General features: G+C 39.8%; 1 protein-coding gene across 1 annotated transcript in view; it reads right to left on the bottom strand.

Annotated features, from left to right (window-relative positions):
• Window positions 1–728: 728 nt before the first annotated feature.
• ndufs4 (NADH:ubiquinone oxidoreductase subunit S4) overlaps window positions 729–20,817 on the bottom strand; it is a 206,574-nt gene continuing 186,485 nt past the window's right edge. Inside the window, exons 3-5 of the mRNA XM_068032808.1 lie at window positions 7,692–7,864; window positions 3,746–3,819; window positions 729–929 (exon numbers count right to left, since the gene is read on the bottom strand). Of these exons, the coding sequence (XP_067888909.1) occupies window positions 826–929; window positions 3,746–3,819; window positions 7,692–7,864 (351 nt within the window). The 3' untranslated portion in view covers window positions 729–825. The remainder of the gene's footprint in view (window positions 930–3,745; window positions 3,820–7,691; window positions 7,865–20,817) is intronic.

The raw sequence follows: 20,817 nt of genomic DNA, 5'->3' as shown, positions 1-20,817 counted from the left end.
ACTACTTAAAACTTAAATATTGTTTCATAGTTTGGAAGGCACTTTTAAGATATCACACACCTCTGAACAGGATGCAAGAAAATCTGATATGATTTTTCTCCCACCTTTAACTATCAGCCTTTCTCTATTGCAACCTTATTTGTTTCTGTTTTAGTCAATATCAAGTACTGTGGTCAATTAGTTTTTTTCTTTTTTCCTTTAAGGTGCAAATACACTTTGCTATATGGTCTTCTGCCTCATTATTAGTTTGAAATCAAAACTCAATTTTAAAAAATCCTCTATGCTTCACACTTGTAATTATTTGGCGAGCTACTTCCTTGTAACCCTCACCCCGACTCTACACTGCTCTATTTGTACAGTCCTACTTGTCACAACCGTGATGAGTTTTTCTTAGTTTGAAGAAAAGTTCATGACATGAAACAAAAATGCTAACTCCTCTTGTCCTACAAATTCAACTTTTGAGGATCACAGAGTAGTGCCATTAATTTGTGATGGTCCATGGTCTAGATCATACTAGCGAGTATCTCTTGCAAGCTCCTGTGCTAGTTATGTCAGGAGTTTTTGTTTTGAATAATTCTTAAGTTGGGACATTGGATGTTTACCCCATGAGCATAGTCACATCCATTATGGGAATCTGTGTTTTACTGGGAGCCATGGGGAAGGATGGAGAGAAAACTGAAATTTATGGAAAAATTTAAATTTTATGAAAAAATGATATTCAAAAATAATTGGTTCAAGGTCACATTTATTCAGAGATTAAGAGCGACAGCCATAAACACAACAGTTGATTTTATTCTGTCAAATGGCCAACTGCGATGGTGCCATTTATTTGGTTGACACCCTGGTCCTTTTGTTCCAAGAGTAGTTTGCACCATATGACTTTGGTTTGGGCACCTTTACCTTCTTTTCCTCTATTTCATAACTCCAACCTGTGGTGAAAAAGAAACATTTTAATGTATAAGCACTTCACTTTAATCACAATGAAAGCCGTTTCAGAGCTTTATATTGGTTATTTATTGCTTCTAACCATAACAGTATGTACAATTTCTTTTCTTCACTTTTCTCTATAAGGCAAAGCCATGAAAGTTGTAAACAAAATGAAATTTACAGCATTCATGGTTTGATAATTGTAGTAAGCAGAATGTAGATTGACAGGGAGCAATTTTCTAAGCTTGCAGCAAGAGACCACCATCATTCACATACGTTATGCACAGAAGTTTAAAACATGGAAACAAGCCATTCAGCCCAGACATACCCTGTCCATCGTTATCCTCCATGCAGTCTCTGAACACATCTACTCACCCTGTTCCCATATCCCTATATTCCCTTTTCATTCATCCACCTCTCCAACCTAATATTCAATGTTGATACATTCACTGCCTTAAGCACTAATCCTGGAAATAAGTTCCACAGACTCTGAATTATTGGTGTAAGGTAGTTTCTCCTGCCCTCTGTTCTAAATACCATATTTAATCTTATATCTATTGCCTCTCATTCTTGACCCCTAAATACTGGAAATAAACTGCTTCTACCTACTCTGCACCATCCTTTCATAGTTTTGCACACTTCCATCCTATTGCCGTATAATCTGCATAGTTCTAACAAAAAAGGCCTCATTTTTACAAGATATTTTTCATATTCATACCATTTCATACCAGGAAGCATCCTAGTGAATCTGCATTATAGCTTCTCTAAAGTCTCAATATCCTTGTTAACGTGTGGAACTGAATACTACATCTTATTTTAAGTGAGATCTTAAGGTTTTATATAAATTCATTGTTACCTCTGGGTTTTATAACTAAATCCAGAATTCTATTAGCTTTTTAAAAAATTAAATCACCTTACCAATCTGAAATACCCACATTTAATGTCCTATGAACCTGAACACAAAATGCCCTCAGTTCTTCCAAAGCACCAAGCCTCCTTCCTTTCAGAATATAATTACTGCTTACATATTGTTTAAAAAAAATCACCTCACACTTACTAAATTGAAATTCCAACTGCCACTTTTTAACCCATTCCCCCATCTTATCAAAACACTTTGCAGCTTCCTTTGGTCTTTTAAAGAGCCAACTACAGCCTGAAATTTCCAGCCAATTTATACTCTAAAAACGGCATAATTACAGCACAATATCAATTTTTGACACAAAAGATCGAGGAAATTTTGGTGTAAGTGACTTAAACCTGTCCTTGCACATGAAACAACATCAAATGTAACAGTATTCACAATACATATTTAAAGAACTACAATGTGTATAATCCAAAATATCACACCTTATATGGCAACTATTTTTGGAAAGCACAAATAATCTGGATTCTAAATTATTTGTACTGACTGCTACAACTCTTTCGTAGCGATACAATTTTGCACAAGCTTACTGGGTTGTGTAGATCACCAGATTTCTCTCAGAGTAAAAAGAAAAGTTTTCTTTTTATCCACTATATCACTATCCTCACTCTCAATCACCCATTACTAAAGGGAAAGACATATCTGCCAGATTAGGCCTGCGACAGGTGGTGAGAGAACCAATAAGAGGGAAAAACCTATTTGACCTTGTCCTCACCAATCTACCTATCAGAGACAGTCCATGACAGTATTGGTAGGCGTGATCACTGCACAATCCTTGTGGAGACAAAGTCCCATCTTCACACTGAGGACATTCTCTGTTGTGTTGTGTGGCACTATCACTGTGCTAAATGGGACAGACTCAGAACAGATCTAGCAGCTCAAAACTAGGCATCCATGAGGCACTGTGGGCCATCATCAGCAGCAGAATTATATTCAACCATAATTTGTAACCTCATACCCTCTCACTCTACCATTAGCATCAAGCCAGGGGCCCAACCCTGGTTCAATAAGGAGTGTAGGAGACTGCCAGGAGCAGCACAAGGCATACCTAAAAATGAGATGCCAACCTGGTGAAGATACAACATATGCATGTAAAACAGAGGAGGAAGCATGTGATAGACAGTGCAAAGTGATCCCACAACCAATGGATCAGATCAAAGCTCTGCAATACTGCCACATCCAGTCGTGAATGGTGGTGGACAATTAAACAACTAAATGTTTACCCACGAAAATGGTGTAGTACATAAAGGTAGTCTTACCGGGGTACTTTTATTAATCTTTAGATTTACTCTTTGCATTTTTCTTTTTATATAGCAAGCTGCATGGTCTTTTGGTTGGAAAGGTCTGGGATATTTGGTCTAGGACTTTTACACCAAACAAGAAGCTTGAAATAAAAAATGAATTAGAATGTTGTTCAAAAAAGGTGCCTGTTTTATATTAACTACAAATGATCACTCCTACTATGGCAATGGCATCAAAAAATACTGATTGGAAATTTTAGATAATTATGTAAATGAACAAATATGAAAGTCAAATTATAAACAGATTGTTGTTTTTATGGATAAGAGTAGAAATTCCGATTAGCAAAGTTCACATAAGAAAACTCAACAAGCTTGTACTACCTTCTTATTTATACACTAGCAGCAATTCATTTAAAATATAGTTTTGAAAACAATTTCCATTGTTTTTCTTACTTTGAATATTAATACACATTAACATACAAAATTAAATACATTAGTTATGTGGTAAATGTTCAAGGTCCTTCAATGGTATCAATTTCATCAGAAATGATGTGGTAATACAACTATGAAACATAAAGCTACAACAGAACTTCATGATGAAGATTAAGAAGCAATTTTAAATCAACACCCAGATTTATACAAAATACCAAAATACCATTCTTTTCCACAAAGGCAATTGCATCCTCTTTGGTGGTAAAACTCAAAACTGTGTTTGATAGTGGATCAGCTCTGAAATGAAAAACAGAATTATAACCCTTTTAACTTTCATCGCATTAATTTTGCTTTCAATCTGCACAAGATATAAACTGTTACACAGAATTAGCCAGATCTCTACCACCAAGAAACAAAAGAGCCAGAAGGATAATCACTCCAAGTCACACAATATCCTGACATGGACATGGACATATGTTGCTTTTCCTTCGCCGCTGGGTTAATATCCTCAAATTCCCAATCAAATACTAAATGGTAGCATCCTCACCCCAAGGACTTAGCAGTTTAAGGAGAAACCCATCACTACTTCCTCAGATCAACTAGACATAAATGCAGTCTTACCTGCACCCAAAGATCAAATTTTTAGAAAGTTTCATATTATCTGCAAATGGACAATTATAATTTTGAGATGATCAGTATTGTTCCAGCAGACAGGAATACACATAACTATGTCTTCAGTTCAGGGTGACTTAATTTTACTTCCATTAATAACTTGGCTAAAATCAGGAACCTACTAGGTGGATAATTACTCGTGCAGAGCAGTGCCCAAGCTGCAGATTCACATCAGGACGTCATGCCCACTAGGTCATTTTGATTTTACATACAAGTAAAATTTCTTAAAATTGCTGTTCATTTATATTTGCAAAAATTTTTTGTTGCAGCATTTCCCAAATTAAAACAGATCAGGCATTAAAAAAAAAGTGCTGTTTTAGCCAAACCTCTGTTCTGAACGATGTAAACCCCTGCAGGGGTGTGTTTCAATGGCGCATTAGCTGTCTTCTGGTACTGCGCCCAATAAGTCATTCTTAATGGAATTATTTGACAATGGGAGTCATCAGAGCTGAACTGTGCCCCATTTTCACTTAATGTGTACTCTCCAGCAAGAATCACAGGTTAGCGATTGCTCGGATTGATTTTCCCCTTCCGTAAGCTCAGGGATGTTGAAATTAATTAATGCAGGAATGCTGAAGCCAAGTGCAGAAGTCCACTCCTCTTCCAGTTCATCTCCCAGTTCAGCACAGTTAGTGATTGAACCTGGGGGAATTGTGGTCTGTATGACTGTCGCATGTCTCTATTAGCTATATCATTGACAAGCCGTTAGTTAATTTCTTTGAGACATTTTCTAGAATATACTGATTCTTAAAGAATTAATCTAATCATATGGATGTGAATACTACAGACTAAATAACACATTTTTAAAAAAACACTCTATATATTCTAGAGGGGAATGAAGCTGGGTTTTGCAGCCCTTGAAGTTTCTTATTAAAGGATTATGAAAAATTAAAATGGGGGGAGCACCAAAAAGGTGGTGGATGTAAGCATGGTGGGGGAAATTCAAGTGAAAGAAGATTTTCTAAACTAAAATTTCAACTTCAAAGTCAAGTGGCAAAATCAAGGTTTGAGACTTCATTACATTTTACACCCCTGCATCACACCTCTGGAGTACCCCAAAGTTCTGTCCTTGGCTCTCTCAGCCAGGGTCAGTTGGTAGCACTCTCACCTCTCAGTATGCAGGGTGTGGGTTCAAGGCCCATTCCAGGACTTGAGCACAAAAATCAAGGCTGACACTCCAGTGCAGTACTAAGGGAGTGCTGCACTGTTGAGGTCGCATCTTTCGAATGAGGCCCGTCTGCCCTCTTGAATGGACATAAAAGATCCCATGGCACTATTTCAAAGAACAGGGGAATTATTCCTGGTGTCCTGGCCAATATTTATCTTTCAATCAACATCACAAACACAGATTTTGTGGTCATTATTACATTACTGATTGTGGAGGCTTACTGTGCAAATATTGGCTGGCGTATTTCCTGTATTACAACAGCGACTACAATTCAAAAAGTAATTCACTGGCTGCAAAACACTTTGGGATGTCGCATGATCATGAAAGGCACTATATAAAAGCAAGTCAGTCTTTCTTTCTTATATATTACAGATATGGGGCCAGTTTCTAAATGTATCTGATCACAATCAGTCTCCCCTGTCCATCACCATTCTTCACTAACTTGGTTTTGCTAAATTGACAATCTGGTAAGTTGTGGCTAAGCTAAAAAATTTCAATTGAATATCACTTTCCATCAAAAAGCACCATGCTCTTTCTTCTAATCACATCTCCCTCCGTGGCTGCTTGTTTAGACTGAACCAGAAGGCATGAGGGGTCTGGTCAGAGTAGATGGAGAGAAGCTGTTCCCACTCATGAAAGGATCAAGAACGAAAGGGCACAGATTTAAAGTATTTGGTAAGAGAAGCAAAAGTGACATGAGGAAAAACTTTTTCACGCAGAGAGTGATTAAGGTCTGGAATGCGCTGCCTGAGAACGTGGTGGAGGCAGGTTCAACTGAAGCATTCAAAAGGGAATTAGACAGTTATATGAAAAGGAAGAATGTGCAGGGTTATGGGGAAAAGGCAGGGGAATGGAACTGAGGGAGTTGCTCTTTCGGACAGCCAGTGCGGACAAGATGGGCCGAATGGCCTCCTTCTGCTCTGTAACGATTCTGTAAGCAACCTAGATGTCCTAATCAACTTGGAAAGGAACTTCACATCCCATATCCAATTTACCAATAAGACTATTTATTTTCATAACATTGCCTATCTATAATCTTTCCTCACTTCTCACCACACCAAAACCTTTATCTATACTTCAAATACTCAAGAAATTATTTCCTCAATATCTTCGGATATCCACTTTATACAAACCCCAACTTGTCTAAAACACTGCTACTTGCATCTTGTGTTGCACTAAATCCCATCTGCCCATAACCGCATCATCGTATCTTGACATGCATTGACTCGTGACCACCCAAAGCAAACAGAAGTCTTAGTTCTTGTTTACAAATTCTTCCCTTCTCTGCCTCTAGTCTTATTTTTCTACCAATATCTTTTGGGGGCTCTTTGACTCTAACCTCCTTTACATTCCTACACCTATTGTTCATTACTTGGCGGCTGACTTTTCAGTTTTTATTCTGTGGTCTGGAATATTTGCCAGAAGTTACCTTTGAAAATCTGGTCAAAACCCATCTTTTTGACCATGCATTTGGTTAAATAATTAGACTTATGCCTTTGATTGTGTTGTGCCCAACTATTTCTTTGTAGACAACTGGCCCATTCCAAATTTTTTTTAAAATCGGGAACAGCAGCTGAATGGTTATGTTACTGGACTATTAATCCAGAGGCCTGGACTAATAATCAGAGATAGGGGTTCAAATCCCAACATGGCAACTGGGGAATTTAAATTGTGTTAATTAAATAAGTCTGCAATTAAAATGCTTGTATCAATAATGGTGGCCATGTAACTAGTGGGTTGTCAAAAAAAAACATTTAGTTCACTAATACCCTTTAGGGAAGGAAATGTGAAGTCTTTACCTAGTCTGACCTACATGGGATTACACACCCACAACAATCTGGCTGACTTTTAAATGCCCTCTGAAATGAGCAAGTCACTCAGTTATTGAGAAAGTGACTCACCACCGCCTTCTCAAGGGCAATGAGGAATGGGCATTAAATGCTGGCCTTGTCAGTGACGCCCACATCCTGTAAATGAATTTAAAAAATTCCTGCAGGTAACAGTCAAGTACTTATGAGAATGATAGATCTGCACATGTGAAAAGCTGAAAGATAATTGCTTACTAAGTGTAAATTGCTAGGTTATGTGGGTGAGTGAAGTTTAGTTGGGTAAAGGACACTGATTTAAAGGGCAGATTTGTTTTACACAAGCAGAGATGTGTTATTTTCACCAAATTCTGGAAATAAGGCAATGTTTATACACATTTATAAAAAGGTCATGCAACATTTTATTTAGGAGAACAGACCTCTGAAAAGAAATGTAACATGAACTCATTTGCATTTCATAATTGAACAATATGAAAGTTATATTTATTAACAATAAAACTCACGTGGATGCCCAACCCATTAAGGGATTTTCCCAGCGTTCCCTCGTGTCAAACTCCATCTTCCAAATCTTTGTGTTGTTCACTCCAGACTGCATTGCATTCCGTGCTGGAACAAAAATCCTTACTTTACGTGTTTTTACTTGGACCTCGGGAACCCCAGTTACTGGACTTATATCCTAGGTGTCAGAAACAGAACATAAGAACATAAGACATAGGAGTAGGAGTAGGCCATTCAGCCATTCAACATCTGCATCAACTCCACCTTCCCGTACTATCCTCATATCCCTTAAGTATCCAAAAATCTATCGATGTCTGTCTTGAATATACTCAACGGTAAATCACATAAATTCTAAATGCTTACATGGATTTAACAGTATGGCCCTTTTCCTGAAAATGGAAGATGAATAACTCAATTATAAATGTGGTTTGTAAATAATTTCACATTCTGAATACAATATGCAATAAATGTTAACTAGTTTGCCAGGTGAGCACGTGATTCATAGTTATGGTATCTGTGGCATTGTTTGGAGGTTTTCCGCACATCTAATGAGCAGCAGCTGTGCGTTCCTCCAAACAGTGCGAGGGCCACAACAATATCACCATAGTCACAGACAACATTACGTTAGTTCTTGAAATCAGTTTTGTTTTTTGTTCTGTGACATATTGGATTCCTATGCTTGTACATCCTTTCAAAGGTTTGATGTTTTGACTATGAAACCAGCCCATGGCTTTTGGAAAGCATTTAATGAACTCCCACTTGAGACGATTAAAAAAGCCTCAGTTACATTTGTTCACAATTATATGTACTGTTTGTCAGGTATCATTTCATTGCACCAATCCAAGTCTAATGTAGTCCTGACTAAGGAGATCATTTTTTTTAAAAACTCTGCCTGCTATATGAGAAAAATATGAGCTTGAACATTTTCAAATTAAGCAGCTGAAGACAAGAGTTCCATAGCACAAAATTCACAGAATCACAGAACTGCCACAGCACAGAAGGAAGCCATTCGGCCTCTCCGAAACAGCAATTTATTTAGTGCCACTCCCCCGCCTTCTCCTCGTAGCCCTGCACATTCCGCCTTTTCAGATAACAATCCAATTCCCTTTTGAATGCCTCGATTGAACCTGCCTTCACCACACTCTCATTCCAGATCCTGACCACTCACTGCGTGAGAAAGTTTTTCTTCATGTCGCCATTGCTTCTTTTGCCAATTACCTTAAATCTGTGCCCTCTTGTATTCGGTCCTTCCACCAATGGGAACAGTTTTTCTCTATCTGCTCTGTCTGGACCCCCTCATGATTTTGAAGACCTCCATCAAATCTCCTCTCAACCTTCTCTTCTCCAAGGAAAACAGTCCCAACTTCTGCAATCTATCCACATAAGTGAAGTTCCTCATCCCTGGAACCATTCTCGTGAATCTTTTCTGCACTCTCTCTAATGCTTTCACATTTTTCCTAAAGCGTGGCGCTCAGAACTGGACACAGAACTCCAGTTGAGGCTGAAGCAGTATTTTATACAAGTTTAACATAATTTCCTTGCTTTTGTACTCTATGCCCCTATTAATGAAGCCTAGGATGCTGTATACTTTATTAACTGCTCTCTCAACCTATCCTGCCACCTTCAATGATTTATGCACACATACACCCAGGTCCCTCTGCTCCTGCACGCCTTTAGAATTGCACCATTTTATACTATCTCTCCACATTCTTCCTACCAAATGTATTACTCACATTTCTCTGCATTAAATTTCATCTGTCACTTGTCCGCCTATTCTACCTGTCTATGTCCTTTGGAAGTTCTACACTATCCTCCTCACAGCTCACAATGTTTCCAAGTTTTGTATCATCTGCAAATTTTGAAATTGTGCCCTATACACAAAGGTCTAGGTCATTAATATATATCAGGAATAGCAAGAGTTCTAACACCGACCCCTGGGGAACTCCACTACAAATCTTCCTCCATTCTGAAAAAATCCGTTAACCACTACTCTCCGTTTCCTGTCACTCGGCCAATTTCGTATCCATGTTGCTACTGTCCCTTTTATTCCATGAGCTATAATTTTGCTCACACTGCGGCACTTAATCAAATGCTTTTTGGAAGCCCATGTTCACTAATGTCCTTGAGGGAAGGAAATCTGCTTTCCTTACCTGGTCTCACCTAAAGTGACACCAGACCCACAGCAATGTAGTTGACTCTTAAATGCCCTCTGAAATGGCCTAGTAAGCCACTCAGTTGTATCTAACCACTACGAAGTCAATAAAGAATAAAACTGGACGCACCACCCAACATTGACCGAGGCACCGGAAACAACACGGCAAACCCTGTCAACCCTGCAGTGTCCTCCTTACTAACATCTGGGGGTTTTTGTGATTGGAAGCCTATGTTGTACCGCCGGGATCGGTCTTGGAACCCTTGCTGATTGTAGTGTACATTGATGATTGAGATGTGAATATAGGCGGCATGATCAGTAAGTTCGCAGATGACAAGAAAATTGGTGGTGTCGTAGATAGTGAGGATGAAAGCCTTAAGATTACAGGACGACACAGATGGACTGCTACGATGGGCAGAGCAGCGGCAAATGGAATTTAATCCTGAGAGGTGTGAGGTGATGCATTTTGGGAGGACTAACAAGGCAAGGGAATATACAATTGGTGGTAGGACCCTAGGAAGTACAGAAGGTCAGAGGGACCTTGGTCCATAGATCACTGGAATATGGGATACTTGCCTTTATTAGCTGAGGCATAGAATATAAGAGTAGGGAGGTTATGATGGAGCTGTATAAAACGCTAGTTCGGCCACAGCTAGAGTACTGTGTACAGTTCTGGTCGCCACACTATAGGAAGGATGTGATTGCACTGGAGAGGGTGCAGAGGAGATTCACCAGGATGTTGCCTGGGCTGGAGGATTTTAGCTATGAAGAGAGACTGGATAGGCAAGGGTTGTTTTCCTTAGAGCAGAGAAGGCTGAGGGGGGACCTGATTGAGGTATACAAAATTATGAGGGGCATAGATAGGGTAGATAGGAAGAAACTTTTTCCCTTAGCGGAGGTGTCAATAACCAAGAGGTTTAGAGGGGATTTCAGGAAAAAACAAATTCACCCAGAGGGAGGTTGGAATCTGGAACACACTGCCTGAAGGGGTGGTAGAGGCAGGAACCCTCACAACATTTAAAAAGTATTTAGATGAGCACTTGAAATGCCATCGCATACAAGGCTACGGGCCAAGTGCTGGAAAATGGATTCGAATAGATAGGTGCTTGATGGGCGGCATGGACACGATGGGCCCAAGGGCCTGTTTCTGTGCTGTATAACTCTATGACTCTATGACTGCAGGTGTTCCTCAGGGTAGTATCCTCGGCCCAACCATCTTCAGCTGCTTCATCAATGACCTTCCTTCAATCATAAGGTCAGAAGTGGGGATGTTCGCTGATGTTTGCACAATGTTCAGCACCATTCGTGACTTTGCAGATACTGAAGCAGTCCATGTATAAATGCAGCAAGACCTGGACAATATCTAGGCTTGAGCTGATAAGTGGCAAGTAACATTTGCCCCACACAAGTGCCAGGCAATGACCATCTCCAACAAGAAAGAATCTAACCATCTTCCCTTGACATTCAATGGCATTACCATCACTGAAACCCCCACTATCAACATTCTGGGGGTTACCATTGACCAGAAACTGAACTGGAGTAGCCATATAAACACCGTGGCTACAAGAGCAGGTCAGAGGCTAGGAATCTTGCGGCAAATAACTCACCTCCTGACTCCCCAAAGGCTGTCCACCATTTACAGGGCACAAGTCAGGAGTGTAATGCAATACTCTCTACATGCCTGGATGGGTGCAGCTCCAACACCACTCAAGAAGCTCGACATCATCCAGGACAAAGCAGCCCTCTTGATTGGCAAACCGTCCACAAACATTCACTCCCTCCACCACCGACACACAGTGGCAGCAGTGTGTACCATCTACAAGATGCACTGTAGCAACGTACCAAGGCTCCTTAGACAGCACCTTCCAAACCCGCGACCTCTACCACCTAGAAGGACAAGGGCAGCAGATGCATGGGAACACCACCACCTGCAAGTTCCCCTTCAAGCCACACACCATCCTGACTTGGAACTATATCGCCGTTCCTTCACTGTCGCTGGCCAAAATCCTGGAATTCCCTTCCTAACAGCATTGTGGGTGTACCTACCCAACATGGACTCCAGCGGTTTAAGAAGGCAACTCACCACCACCTTCTCAAGGGCAGTTAGGGATGAACAATAAATGCTGGCCTAGCCAGCGACGCCCACATCCCATGAATGAATTTCAAAAAATATACACCACATCAACAGCATTACCCTGATCAACCTTCTGTTACCTCCACAAAAAAACTCCAGCAAGTTAGTTAAACATGATTTGTCCTCCTTAAATCCATGCTAGCTTTCCTTAATTAACCCGCATTTGCCCTAGCGACTATTAATTTTGTCCCAAATCATCGTTTCTGGAAGCTTCCCACCACCGAGGTTAAACTGACTGACCTATGGTTGCTGGATTATTTTTACACTCTTTTTTTGAACAAGGATGTAACATTTGCTATTCTCCAGTCCTCTGACACCACCCCCGAGTCTAAGAAAGACTGTAAAATTATGGCCGGTGTCTCCACAGTTTCCTCTTTCACTTTCCTCCGTATACTTGGATGCATCTCATCTGGTCCTGGTGCCTTATCAATTTTAAGTATAGCTAGCCTCATACTTCAATACAAGTTGGTACTTTCTCGGTGCTGTTGCTCTATCTATACTGACTTGAATGCAGCATGAAATTTGTAACCCAAAACTGTTCGATGTTAAAACATGTGTGCCAGACCACCACCAGTAAGATCAATCTAGACAAGTGGCCTGAGACTGGAGCAGTATAAAGCTGATGAAATCTGATGAAAGGTCACAGACCTGAAACGTTAACTCTGCTTCTCTCTCCACAGATGCTGCCTGACCTGCTGAGTATTGCCAGCACTTTGTTTTTATTTCAGTATCAAGCTGGGTCTGGTATAGTTTCCCAAAGACTGTTATATCATATGATGTATTACTCCAGTTATACTAAAATTAGTCTGGAGAGGTGCATGATATAACATTTAATCCTTTATTATATATTATTTGAATCGTAAAGTTAGCGTAATACTCTTTCAATGGATGATTTAGTATAATATATATTCTTGCTTATTGCTAACAAATCCTCCCTCTTGTCTAGAACTTTTGGTTGCTAAGGAAAGGACAAAATCATAATGCTTTATTCCTGTGTCAAGAGGCAATGTCCTATTAAATCCTTTTCCACGATCCAGAGTGCATATTGACATGAAAGTTGCTCAGCATGTAGAGAACATCACTTAAAGTGAAGAAAACTGCACCTTCAGTCAATTAACAGTTGTTCACCTTTAGTAATTTTGCTTCATATATCACAGTTAGCTGATTGAAAAGATCGATTCAGAGCCACAACAAAGATTTATAAACATTTCTGCTAAATCACATGTTCCATTTACAGCTACAGATTTCAACATATGGTGATTATTATTCATATTATTCCATACAGCTGCATTACGTGGATCTTTTAAAGCAATAATTTTTAGATTAGCTAATAAATCTTCGTCTCTGTTAAATAGCCTTGAGTTTTCCCAGGAGGAATTATTGCCTGCCAGTCCGTGAGGAGTAGCTGATACATTCCATTAACGACTTAGCCACTCTATGCTCTGTGAACAAGCTGACCCAATGTTTTCTTTTCATAGGATACAAATAATTGTCTGAACTTCCTGAAACTCACTTCTGTCCATGTGTGAGAGGGTACTATGCACATCCACAATCAGATCTAATTTCATTTGTCTTGATCTAACAAAATGTTAACAGGGTTCAGTAGACAAGTCACTATTTTTAATAGTAAAATCATTGAGTACCATTTTGTTGTGATGTCTGTTAAATCACAAAATTGCAGACTTTAAGAGACTGTAAAATCGACCAGTAATTGCCAAACTTTTCTGTTTGTGAGACCCTTGCAAATGTTGACAGATTTGAGCGCCAACCCTATTACTACAGAAAACACTTGTTAGTAGACAGTAACAGAAACAATTTGTGAGTCGGTCAAGAACTACAGAAATACAGAATCTAAGATACTGTACTTCCAGACCATGCTATACCTGGATCTGCCTCACAAACACCACCACCACCCCCCCCCCCCACCCTCCCCACAAATGTATTCTGGAGTCCACATATCCTAGTTTGAAAACACATCTCCGGAGCAGCTTTTTCACATGCTTTCTGAATTTGGGTGTGGAAAGTATATTTTTCATTGCACATAGAAATTGCCCATTTTGCAAATGTGACAAAGTTAATGAAAAAAATTACATTGCTGTATGTTCAAATTTGCTAAAAACAGGCATCTTAAATAATATAATAAAAGCAAAATACTGCAGATGCTGGAAATCTGAAATAAAAACAAGAAATGCTGGAAATATTCAGCAGGTCTGGCAGCATCTGTGGAGAGAGAAGCAGAGTTAATGTTTCAGGTCAGTGACCATTCATCTGCCAGTTCTGATGGATGGTCACTGACCTGAAATGTTAACTCTGCTTCTCTCTCCACAGATGCTGCCAGGCCTTCTGAGTATTTCCAGCATTTCTTGTTTTTATCTTAAATAATATAGTGGCTTCATAATATAAACAGATATTTCAACACTCACGGAATCTTAATTCCTACTTAAAAAAAAGTGAATGTAAAAACATTCATGTGGTCACTTCCAACAGCAACATAAACAGATTGAGGTCTTCTTCGAGGCGGCCACTTTTTTTTTTTAACCACTGGCAAACTAATCCCAGTACAGACCAGTAAAGCAATTTTGTGCCCACTGGCATGTACAATTCTTGGCCAACCATTGGGAAAAGTAAAAGCAAAATACTGCGGATGCTGGAAATCTGAAACAAAAACAAGAAATGCTGGATTCACTCAGCAGGTCTGGCAGCATCTGTGGAAAGAGAAGCAGAGTTAACGTTTCGGGTCAGTGACCCTCCGAAGAAGGGTCACTGACCCGAAACGTTAACTCTGCTTCTCTTTCCACAGATGCTGCCAGACCTGCTGAGTGAATCCAGCATTTCTTGTTTTTGTTTGGGAAAAGTAAAACTGCCAGGCAGTTAGCTGCAAAGCACAACTTTAAAACAACTGCACACACCAGGAATCCAGAGACAGAACCCCTTCCTAAAGCAGTTTTCTAAGACTGTGTGCATACAGGTGGCATAACAGGCTGGAGCTGAAAACATCAGTAACAAAAACAAATACTCTTTAAAAAAAAAATAACTGACCCTTGGTGTTTGCTGGAAGCACCTCAAACCTTGGAGAAATTACTGTGGACGATTAAGAAGATCACAGATTTTTCCACAGTCCAACATAAGTCCAAACAACCATGTTTCACCTCGTGATAATTAACTGTTTAAAATTCTATCCTGTTCCAGGTAAAAAGACACAATATATGACGTTTTATTACCGATATTCTTTGGAGACCTATTTTTTGATACATACAGAATGGTGACGTGGAGCTGCAGTAAGCTTTTGTTGTCCTGGCAAACATATATGGAGATCTGAATCTCATCAAAGGTGTAAGTGTGGCCACATCATCTCGATGACAGTTGGAACTGATTTCCTCATCAAGACCACTGGGGCGTACAGCTTTGAACTTGGAGTCCAGGAACCAAGAAGTAGGATTCTCTACAACCTACCAACACTAGACTTCAAAGCTGTTCAGAGTAGGATTAAGCTTTGCTGAGATTTCCCATTCTTCAGCATGCTTTCCCAGCCATATTTGTCACTTATTTGCTTAATTGTAGATCTGATGTAATTACTACACCAAAGAACTGAATGTTTCACTGAATGGAGTTTACAACCATTATAGCTTGTTAACATCAAGATTAATGTCACTGGAGTCATAAAAGGGGAAGAGAAAGAAGATACATTAATTTGCATGACAACATTCCAAGAAGAAATAATTTTTTGAGTTGGTTTTCCTTAGGAAAGAGCCCTTCCATCGGGAACAACAGACCTTTCAGCTGGGAGGGTCTAGCTGGAAATGCAGGACACCACAGAGAGGTGTATTTTCTTGTGCAGTGGATAGGGGAAATGGGAACTAGAAGCATGTAAATCTTTTGCAAAGTTAAATTAATATATGGAGAGTTTGTCTTATGATAAATTAAAACAAATGTGGTTATCAATTACCATTAGCTGACAAAAAGTGTTCTACTGTAGAAGGTGGTTTCTTCTCTTTCTTTCCCCACTGATGATTACTGAAGTTCGCCAGTGTGGTTTTGAAATATCCTTGTACTAAACAAGAGAGATTGCTGTAGAACCAGTCAAACTGTTCACAGCTTCAGTCTGTAGACATGTCACTGAGTCTCCTGGGAAGTTAAAGTCCCCTGCACCCATCTGTTTCCCAGATGTGCTTCCTAGCCAGTCTAGAAATTATCTGAAGTAACTAATAAGCAAGACAGTGAATCTTGTAATGAATGCTTGTCAGGAAACACCATCTCCTGTAAACCCACCACCTGAAGTCTTGTACAATTGAGTTACCCACCCTTACCCATTTGTGGCTTGGTAGTGGGAAAATAGAGGAAAAAAGGGAGGAATACCTGGCCAGTCATTTGAATAGATTGATATGAGGCTTCAAAAAAATGTTTGGAGTGTTGGGCTGCAAAATTGGTTGTAGTCAGTAGACTTCATGACCTGCTTAACCCTGCTGTGAGCCAGGTTACAGTACTATCTATGTTTCCATAAAAATTGCAGCAATATCAGCTTTGCACTTTTCACATTTGTGTATTTTAGTAAGGAGTAGCAATTTGTTACAAATACCCTTTTACAGTATTAAGTGAATTTTGCAGGAATGCAATTACAATTAACCACATAGTATCTTCATTCCACACACGTTCATTCAGTCTGTCTCTCTTGTATGACTTGTGCATTGTGTGCGTCTGGATGACTTTGAATGCAAGAAAGCAGATCTATGAACCACTGCTAAATTTGGCAGTGTATTTTCTCGAGACACGTGGCGTTTTATTAAAAAGCAGCACAGCTGTTTAATACCATAGCAGATAATGAGCTACATAATTTTATTTTACCCCCCTCCCCACCTAAAAGAACATGATATGCTGAAGAAAACTTGAATCAGAAAAGTTCCCTGGATATTCCCCGTTAGCATAGGCAAAAATTAACATAATACAGTAATAATGTTAAACTAATGATAAATTCAATTAATAATTTATCATTTTTAAAAATAGATTTATAGCACTCTATAAGCATTGAAATTCACAGCACAGGACATACGAACATAAGAATTAGGAGGAGTAGGCCACTCGGCCCCTCGAGCCTGCTCTGCCATTCAATACATTCATGGCTGAACTGATTACTCCACATTTCCACCTACCCCTGATAACCTTCCAACCCCTTCCTTAACAAGAATCTATCTACCTCTGCCTTAAAAATATTCAAAGACTCTGCTTCTACCACCTTCTGAGGAAGAGAATTCCAAACAGTCATGACACTGAGAAACAATTTCTCCTCATCTCGGTCTTAAATGGGCGACCCCTTATTTTTAAACAGTGACCCCTAGTTTGAGATTCTCCCACAAGGGGAAACATCCTTTCAACTTCCACCTTGTCAAGACCCCTCAGGATCTTATATGTTCCATCAAATCACCTCTTACTCTTATAAATTCCAGCGGATACAAGCCTAGCCTGTCCAATCTTTCCTCGTAAGACAGCCCGCCCATTCCAGGTATTAGTCTAGTAAACCTTCTCTGTAAGCCTCCAACGCATTTACATCCTTCCTTAAATAAGGAGACCAGTACTGTACACAGTACTCCAGATATGGTCTCACCAATGCCCTGTATAGCTGAGGCATAACCTCCCTACTTTTGTATTCAATTCCCCTCGCGATAAACAATAACATTCTATTAGCTTTCCTGATTATGTGCTGTACCTGCAAACCAATCTTCTGCGATTCATGCACGAGGACACCCAGATCCCTCTGCATCTCAGAGCTCTGCAATCTCTCACTATTTAGATAATATGCTTCTTTTTTATTCTTCCTGCCAAAGTGGACAAATTCACACCTTCCCACATTATACTCCATTTGCCAGATCTTTGCCCACTCACTTGTTATCTATATCCCTCTGTAGCCCCCTTATGTTCTCTTCACAAGTTACTTTCCTACCTATCTTTGTCTCATCAGCAAACTTAGCAATGATACCTTTGGTCCCTTCATCTAAGTAATTTATATAAATTGTAAAAAAGTTGAGGCCCCAGCACAGATCCCTGTGGCACACCACTCATTACACCTTGGCAACCAGAAAATGACCATTTATGCCTACTCTTGGTTTCCTGTTAGCTAGCCAGTCTTCTATCCATGCCAATATGTTACCCCCTACACTATGAGCTTTTATTTTCTGCAATAACCTTTGATGTGGCACCTTATCAAATGTCTTCTTGAAATCTAAGCACAATACATCCACCAGTTCTCCTTTATCCACAGCACATGTAACTCCCTCAAAGAACTCCAATAAATAGGTTAAACATGATTTTCCTTTCACAAAACATTTTATCTAAGACAGATGCTAAGCTAACTGGCCTGTAGTTCACTGCTTTCTGTCTCCCTCCCTTTTTGAATAAAGGAGTTACATTCGCTATTTTCTAATCTAATGGAGCCTTCATCGAATCTAGGGAATTTTGGAAAATTAAAACTAATGCATCAACTATCGCACTAGCCACTTCTTTTTACACCCTAGGATGAAGTCCATCAGGACCCGGGGAATTGTCAGCCCACAGCTCCAACAATTTGTTCAGTTCCAGTTTCCTGGTGATTGTAATTTTCTTGAGTTCCTCCCTCCCTTCTATTTCCTGACTTACAGCTGATACTGGGATGTTACTTGTATCCTCAATAGTGAAGACCGATGCAAAATACCAGTTCAACTCATCTGCCATCTTGTTATTATCCATTATTAATTCCCCAGATTCACTTTCTGTAGGACCAATGCTCACTTCATTAACTTTTCTTTTTAAAATATCTATAGAAACTCTTACTATCTGTCTTTATATTTCTAGCTAGCTTTCTCTCATACTCTAATTTTACCTTCCTGATCAATCTTTTAGACATTCTTTGCTCTTTTTTATATTCTGTCCAATCTTCTGACCTGCCTCCCATCTTTGCATAATTATATGCTTTTTCTTTAAGTTTTATACTTTCTTTAACTGTTTTAGTTAACTACGGATGATGGGTCCCACCCTTGGAACTTTTCTTTCTCGTTGAAATGTATCTAATCTGTGTATTCTGAAATATCCCCTTAAATGTCTGCCACTGCATCTCTACTGACCTATCCCTTAACCTAATTTGCCAGTTCACTTTAGCTAGCTCTGCTTTCATGCCCTCATAATTGCCCTTATTTAAGTTAAAAATACTAGTCTTGGACCCACTCTTCTCTCCCTCAAACTGAATGTAAAATTCATTCATATTATGATCGCTGCTACCTAGGGACACCTTAACTATGAGGTCATTAATTAATCCTATCTCGTTGCACAATACCAGGTCTAGTACAGTCTGCTCTCTGATTGGCTCCAGAACGTACTGTTGCAAAAAATTTTCCTGAAAACATTCTATGTACTCCTCATCTAAGCTACCTCTGCCCATCTGATTTTTCCAGTCTATATGTAGGTTAAAATCCTTCATAATTATCGCTGTACCTTTCTGACAAGCTGCCATTATTTCTTCCTTTATACCCTGTCCTACAGTATGGTTAATGTTAGGTGGCCTGTACACCACTTCCACAAGTGACTTCTTGCCTTTATGATTCCTCATCTCTAGCCAAACTGCTTCTACATCCTGGTTTCCTGAACTTAGGTCATCCCTCTCTATTGCGCTAACACCGTCATTAATTAACAGAGCTACCCCTCCACCTTTTCCTAGCTTCCTGTCCTTCCTAAATGCCATGTACCCTTCAATATTCAGATCCCAATCTGTCATCCTGTAGCCATGTCTCTGTAACGGCTATCAGATCGTACTTATTTATTTCTATTTGCGCTCTCAGTTCATCAGTTTTGTTTCGAATGCTACGTGCATTCAGATATGGAGCCTTTAGTTTAGTCCTTCTATTATTTTTGTAACCTCGGGCCTTATCTGTTGATTTAGATTTGTATGCTCTGTCCCTTCCTGCTACAATCTGTATCATTTCTCTCTTGCCTTGTCGCTACTCCTTGATTTACCATATCTTCCCAACTTTGATCCTTTGCCCCCACTATTCAGTTTAAAACCCTCTCTACTTCCCTAGTTATGCGGCTTGCTAGAATTCCAGCCCCAGCACGGTTCAGGTGTAGACCAACGGTACTGGTGTCAGTGCCCCACGAATCAGAACCCACTTCTACCATACCAGTCTTTGAGCCACGCATTAACTTCTCTGTCTTATTTGGCCTATGCCAATTTGCATGTTGCTCAGGTAATAATCCAGAAATTACCTTTGATGTTCTGCTTCTTAATTTGGTGCCTAGTTCCTCATACCGACTATGCAGAACCTCTTTCCTTGTTCTGCCATTCAGCCCATTATATTGTATTGAAAGAGCTATCCAAAACTAATCCGACTGTTGTCCTTCCCCAATGGGGTCAAATATGACACCAAGGTGTGAACAGTCTGGTTCAGCCTCAGAGTATTGCCAGGGAATGGATGGAGTTGGTAGCTAGAGAATGGAGATTTTATTGGGGACTGAAGACAATGGCTTTAATCTTTAGAATATTAACATGGAGGAAATTTCTGCTCATCCAGTACTGGTTGTTGGATAAGCAGTCAGACAGTTTAGAGGCAGTGGAGGAGTAGGGAGAGGTGGTGGTTCGGTAGAGCTGGGTACGTTCAGTGTACATGTGAACACTGACGCTGTGTTTTCAGATGATGTCATCAAGAAGAAGCATGTAGATGAGAAATAGGAGGGTGACAAGGACAGATCCTTGGGGGACACCAGAGGTAATGCCGCTGGACCATGAGCAGGAATTACTGATTGCGGATAATTGGCTAGTTACGATTAGATAAGAATGTAATCCGACAAGTTCACTCCCACCCCAGCTGAACGACGAAGAGGTGTT

The sequence above is a fragment of the Heterodontus francisci genome, chromosome 1 (genome assembly GCF_036365525.1).
Source record: "Heterodontus francisci isolate sHetFra1 chromosome 1, sHetFra1.hap1, whole genome shotgun sequence".
Taxonomy (NCBI): domain Eukaryota; kingdom Metazoa; phylum Chordata; class Chondrichthyes; order Heterodontiformes; family Heterodontidae; genus Heterodontus; species Heterodontus francisci.
Note: the sequence above shows the minus strand (reverse complement) of the source record. Positions and strands in the feature narration are given on the sequence as shown.